Below are 5,832 nucleotides of genomic sequence, written 5' to 3'. Positions count from 1 at the left end.
GCCACAAACCAACGAGGAGGCGGGATCTGGCGGACCTCAGGAACTGAATTGTCTAAGTAGCTTTCAAAAACATTTGGGATGTAATCGAAGTCACTGTCTGAAATATTACGTGACAGGAAAAATTCAGTTTTAAAGCCATGGCCGGCGAGGGGCAAAGATGCTACATGTTCATAAGTTAAACGGGCTTCATCACATGTCAGGGACCGCCGTGGTACAGTGGAACCATGCGTGCTTTGGGATCCGAGGGGTCTCCAAGCGCACGGGTTCGAATCCTGTCCACGGTCTGAGTGCAGGTTGGGCTTCCTTACTCAGGCCAACGGTTTCCTAGCGGATGGGCTTTGATATAGGACAGCGGTTCCCAACCTTATTTGTCCCGTTCCCCCTTTTCCAGTCATTGTTTCACCTGTGGACCCCCTACAACGAAATAGGTTAAGCCAAGAAAATTAATAAAAGATTTTTCTGCAAGAAATGAATATATTAAGGTAAAATGCCTTCCATTGTTATGCTGATTAAGATGTAGGCCTATTTATATGAAATCAGAAAACATTCCGTTCAGCACTTTTTGATTTAAGTAAAACACATAGGAAAAATGTTATGTTAATGTTGTTATAGTTGTAGGTATTGTGTGCAAAAACTATCTTTATAATATTTGCCCTTTTTTGAGCTTGCAAGCACATGTATGAATAAAAAGAATCACAAAAACTGTATGAATACAACAAAAATCACAAAACAGCAGTGAATGAAACTTTTCATTGGTTGCGAAAAAGTATGTCACTTTATATTTCTCAATGGGACTTTTGTGGTTGTTTTGAGCAACCAGCTCATGAATCCTTGGCTCAGTGGCAGCCAGTGCACACCTCAAGTCATCTTCCACAGACAGCTTGTTCCTTGATTTTGTTTTTATTGCAAGTAATGAAGAAAACCCACTTTCGCACAGGTAGGTTGAAGCAAAAGGCAAAAGAACTCGAACTGCCAGATCACTTATTTTTGGATATGATTCCATCATTGAACACCAGAAGCTAGACAAGGAGTTTGACTGGAACACATTCTTGGCTGTTGAATCATGGAGAAGCTCAATGAACTCTTCTTGTGCGTCTTCTAACACATCATCAACCTGACATAAGAAAGGATTTTTTGCTAATCCTGCATGCTGAGGGCTCAAGTCAGGAAAGTAACGGCGAAATTCATCATCTAGCTGAGACAAGTGGTCCATGATTTCCTTGGACAAGGTACTTGAAAGCTGACCATCAGCAAGAACTTCATTCAATGATGGAAACATCATAAATTTTCCTACACTCACTCTCTTCTTATACAGCTCCAATTTGGCCAAAATGCATGTATTGAGTCACAGTGGCTGAGCAAGTTTGAATCCTTTCCTTGAGTCTCAAGTTCAGCTGGTTGAAGATTTCAAATATGTCCACAAGATAAGCAAGGCGGAGCTCAAAGTGTTCTGATTTCAATATCTCCAACAGGTCACATTTTTTCTGTACATCAAGAAACATTTCAACTTCCTGGCGAAGAGAGAAGAAGCGGGACAAAAATCTCCCTGCAGACAACCACCTGACGGATGTATAAAAGAGCAAGGAACTATGCTCGGATTCCATGTCATGACACAGTTGCTGGAACAGTCTCGTGTTGAGGGCAGAGTTTTTCACATAGTTCACGACCTTGACAATACCAGTGAAAATTGTGAGAAGCCCAGAAGGAAGCGATTTAGAAGCCAGAGCCTCCCGATGAATGAAGCAGTGCACACCAACTGCATTTGGTGCTTTGGATTTTACTTTTGCTTGAAACCCGACCTCGACCCAAGCATGGCTGGAGCTCCATCAGTTGTGATTCCAACAAGATTATTCCAACTCAAACCATGCTTGTCAAAAAACGATGACACAGCATTCATCACATCAGTGGCCGTACTTGATGTTTCAAGATTTTGACAGCAAAGAAATTCCTCCTTTATTATGCCTTTGAACAGGTATCGGCAGTATACCAACAGCTGGCACGCCATTGCTACATCAGTGGATTCATCGACCTGTATAGCAAAAATGGGGGATGCTTTTATCTCTTCAATAATCTGATCTTTCACATCACCTGACATGTCCCTGATTCTTCGCTGGATAGTATTATTCGAAAGAGATACATCACTTAGTTTCTGTGCTGCTTCTGCTCCAAGAATCAGTCTAACCATTTCTTTTGCACAAGGTAGGATCAATTCTTCAGCAATTGTGTGTGGCTTTTTCTTCCGTGCTACTAAATAAGCCACTCTGTATGATGCTTCCACGATGTTCCCTCTCTTCTCTTGGAAGCTACCAGTCGCATCAAGTTTTGCCTCTTCAGTTCATCAGCTTTCCTCTTGAAAAAATCCTTTTCCTTCCTAGCATACTCAGGGTGGCATTTGGTCAGGTGAAGTTGTAATTTTGAATTATTGCACTTAATATTGCCATAATAAAATAAAGGTTATTTATTCATTTTCTCTCTCATTCATATATCACGTATATTCATGACACTCGTCATTTAAGGAGGCAATAAATCTTCCTGTCATCTCGCGAGCCACTCATGACCATCCCAAGGGCCAAATTTGTCACATGGACCGTGAGTTTGACACCGCTGATACTGTTAGCTAATGTAGAGCAATTCTAACATTTAAGCATTCAGTTTTAAGGATTGTGAACAGTAGTATAAATTTTATTCTGAGCCGCATGTCTCCTAATTCCAATTCCAGTATAATAAATTTAAAAATAAGTAGAATCTCTATGGACCCCTTGAAATTCTTCCATGGACCCCTGGTTGGGAACCACTGATATAGGAGGTACCCTAAAAAGTATCCCCTTTAGCCCTTAAATTCCCGTGAAAAGCCTACATGGTATAAATAAATAAAATGACATAAACGTCACATAGCAGCGGTTAGAAGGAAAGTCCTTATCATAAACCAATCGAATGCGAACAACCGTACCATACGCCTTGAAAAGTGAGTGCAAGGCATGATAGGAAAATGATGGATTAACATTTACCATCACAAGGGAGTCATATGCAGCAGAAATGCGTCCCTCAGAAGAACTTCCAGAACAGGAGACTGCTGTGGTGAGCAGATCAACAAATACCTTGAGGAGAACCACCTTCTATCTCCGAAGCAATTTGGATTTAGAAAAGGCCGTTCAACCTCTGATCTCCTCCTCTTGCTCTCCAAATCCTGGCATGATGCCCTTGATGCCGGACGCCCCTCCCTGGTGATCGCCTTAGACATTGCCGGTGCTTTTGACTCTGTGTGGCATCATGCGCTGACTACTAAACTCCAGCAGCTGGGCATCACCGGGGACCTGCTACAACTGTTCACCAGCTACCTCACGGGACGGAGCCTCCGCGTAGTGGTGAACGGCAGCACCTCGTCCTCCTTTCCAGTGGAGGCTTCTGTACCCCAAGGTTCAGTACTCGGCCCAATACTATGGAACATATATTTCAACGATCTACTGCAGAGTTCTCCCGGAGCGGCTGCTTATGCAGATGACTGCACCCTCTCCTGGGCTTACGAGAGGGGAGAAGCCCAGAATGTGGCGCAGGCAGTCAATAGGCAGCTACAGGACATCCTGGCTTGGAGAGAAAGGTGGCAAGTCAAGTTTGCCCTGAGAAAACCCAGGCCATGGTGATCACCCGCTCACAGGGAGAAGCAGACCAACTGCGTGGAAAGTTGCGTCTCGGGCCAGACACCATCCCTCTGCAGGACACCATTGAAATCCTTGGGGTGGAGGTGGATTCCAGGCTGCAGTTCGACCGTCACCTGGAGAAAGTGGCGCGGAACGCCTCCTCTAAGGTGAACCTACTGCACCGGATGAAACACCTCCTCCATGCTGACGGCCTCCTCACACTCTACAAGGCCCAGGTAAGGCCTATAATGGAATACGCCCTCTTACCTGGATGTCAAGTGCCCGCTGCCACCTCAGCCTACTAGATAAAGTACAGCGCCGGGCAGAGCGCTTGATTAGCGGCGCTACACATCATCAACAACACCAACCACACTGGCGGAGGAGGCAGCAACACCGACAGCCTCAACAAGAGCAACAGCAACAGCAAGAGCAGCGGCAGCAGGAGAAACAGCAGCGGCACGACCTGAGGGACAGCCTCGAGCACCGCAGGAGAGTTGCCGCCTTGACAGTGCTCCACAAGGCACAAGTGCAGCGCGTACCCCACCTGACGGACTTAGGGGCAACCTGGAGGAGACACGAGGTTGGCACGAGGACGGTGTCGGCCAATGACCTTCTCCTGGAAGTCCCGAGGTCCCATAGCTCTACTCACCAGCGTGCCTTTACATCAGCAGCGGTGGTGTGGTGGAACGAGCTCACTACAGATGTGGATGTGAGGGGCCTGTCTACACAGCAAATTAAGGTAGCAGCCCATAGGTGGCTGCGTCTACACCCTCCTTAATGTCAATTTTGTACATAATGCTTCGCCTAGGATGTACATAGTATTTTCAATTATTCATCTAATAATATCTGTTAAAATTAAGTTTAGTTATTACTACATTACAATTTGTTTATAATGTAAGTGTAAGGGCAGTAGCTTTAAGATAGCTCACCTACGGCAATGATGAGCTTTAGCATAGGCACATTTAACTGTCCCATGTAATATATATATAACCACCTGTTTAAATAATAAAAAAATAAAAAAAAGAGAGAGAGAGAGAGAGAGAGAGAGAGAGAGAGAGAGAGAGAGAGAGAGAGAGATATCTGATGGTGCAGTGGTAGCATGGTCGAGTCACATTCGTGAGATCTCAAGGTCAATCCTCGGAACAGGAGAGAGGTCATTCTTGTAAGACTCCTACTGAAGTCTGTGAAAGTTGTGGCCCGCCACATGGTAGGAGAAACTAACTCCGAAACAAACAAATACAGACGGGGTGGCCTGATCACCCTGGGGCCAAGGTCACCGTGCTTATCTGGCGCCATGAATAGCTGCCGCGCATCTGAATGTCAGGTTCCTATAGGGTTGGGTTGTGCTCTTTTAAGATGTATGAATGCTATGATAAGTATGTATAAGTAGGATGATATATAGAATGTTCAGCTCTGTACTAGCTGCTCTTACAAATAAACGGAAATATTATTATTATCATTATTATTATTATTATTATCATTTACACACACACACACACACACACACACACACACACACACACACACACACACACACACACACACACACTATGATTCTTAAAGTTAAACATGCAAAAATAAATCCATGCGACCATATTCACAAAAAAACCAAGTAATTTTGTAAGTTACCTAAACATCTGCTTCACTATCACATTTATAGCATTTTCTTTTTTAACATCACAGTTTTCCTTCTGGTATTCATACAACAAAATAATAATTTTTAATGTGAAATTACACAAAAAAAGGAATTTCTAATAAGGAATGTCATTAATTTACATGTTTTGTCATAGTTATTGGAAATATCTTGAAATGTACCAACATATTCATCGTTGATATATAAATTTTATTATATCTATTCTTTCTACTAATATATATATGTTTATGCTGCGGCTTAGTGAGCTTGGTGTGATATGTTTCCGTTACTAGATGTAAAACAGGCATGTTTGTAAATTTGTTCTATATGCTGGTAATTATTGATATATATATATATATATATATATATATATATATATATATATATATATATATATATATATATATATATATATATATATATATATATTTGTATATATAAAAGTTTGCAAGAGAACCCGAAAATAGACATAATATACAAGTACTCTAAGTACATTTTACTTCTAAGGTTTCCCACTTTCCTCCACGTCAGTTAATCCACTTGATTGAAGCCTGTTCATTC

General features: G+C 42.4%; 1 protein-coding gene across 1 annotated transcript; it reads left to right on the top strand.

Annotated features, from left to right (window-relative positions):
* Nucleotides 1-1,589: 1,589 nt before the first annotated feature.
* Nucleotides 1,590-4,416, top strand: LOC123502808. The gene is made up of 5 exons (XM_045252073.1): nucleotides 1,590-1,910; nucleotides 2,517-2,612; nucleotides 3,087-3,554; nucleotides 3,656-3,874; nucleotides 4,027-4,416. Exons 1-5 carry the CDS (start codon nucleotides 1,590-1,592, stop codon nucleotides 4,414-4,416), a joined length of 1,494 nt encoding a protein of 497 aa, XP_045108008.1.
* Nucleotides 4,417-5,832: the final 1,416 nt, after the last annotated feature.

This window comes from Portunus trituberculatus, chromosome 12, assembly GCF_017591435.1.
Source record: "Portunus trituberculatus isolate SZX2019 chromosome 12, ASM1759143v1, whole genome shotgun sequence".
In the NCBI taxonomy this organism is placed as follows: domain Eukaryota; kingdom Metazoa; phylum Arthropoda; class Malacostraca; order Decapoda; family Portunidae; genus Portunus; species Portunus trituberculatus.
Note: the sequence above shows the minus strand (reverse complement) of the source record. Positions and strands in the feature narration are given on the sequence as shown.

What these genes read in the sequence shown, in the direction of transcription:
- LOC123502808 (XM_045252073.1), top strand. Translation starts at nt 1,590, where the DNA reads ATGCTCGGATTCCATGTCATGACACAGTTGCTGGAACAGTCTCGTGTT. An exon ending in CATTCATCACATCAGTGGCC is followed by an intron (nt 1,911 to 2,516) that starts GTACTTGATGTT and finishes TCGTCATTTAAG; the next exon opens with GAGGCAATAAATCTTCCTGT. An exon ending in TCACACTCTACAAGGCCCAG is followed by an intron (nt 3,875 to 4,026) that starts GTAAGGCCTATA and finishes CGGAGGAGGCAG; the next exon opens with CAACACCGACAGCCTCAACA.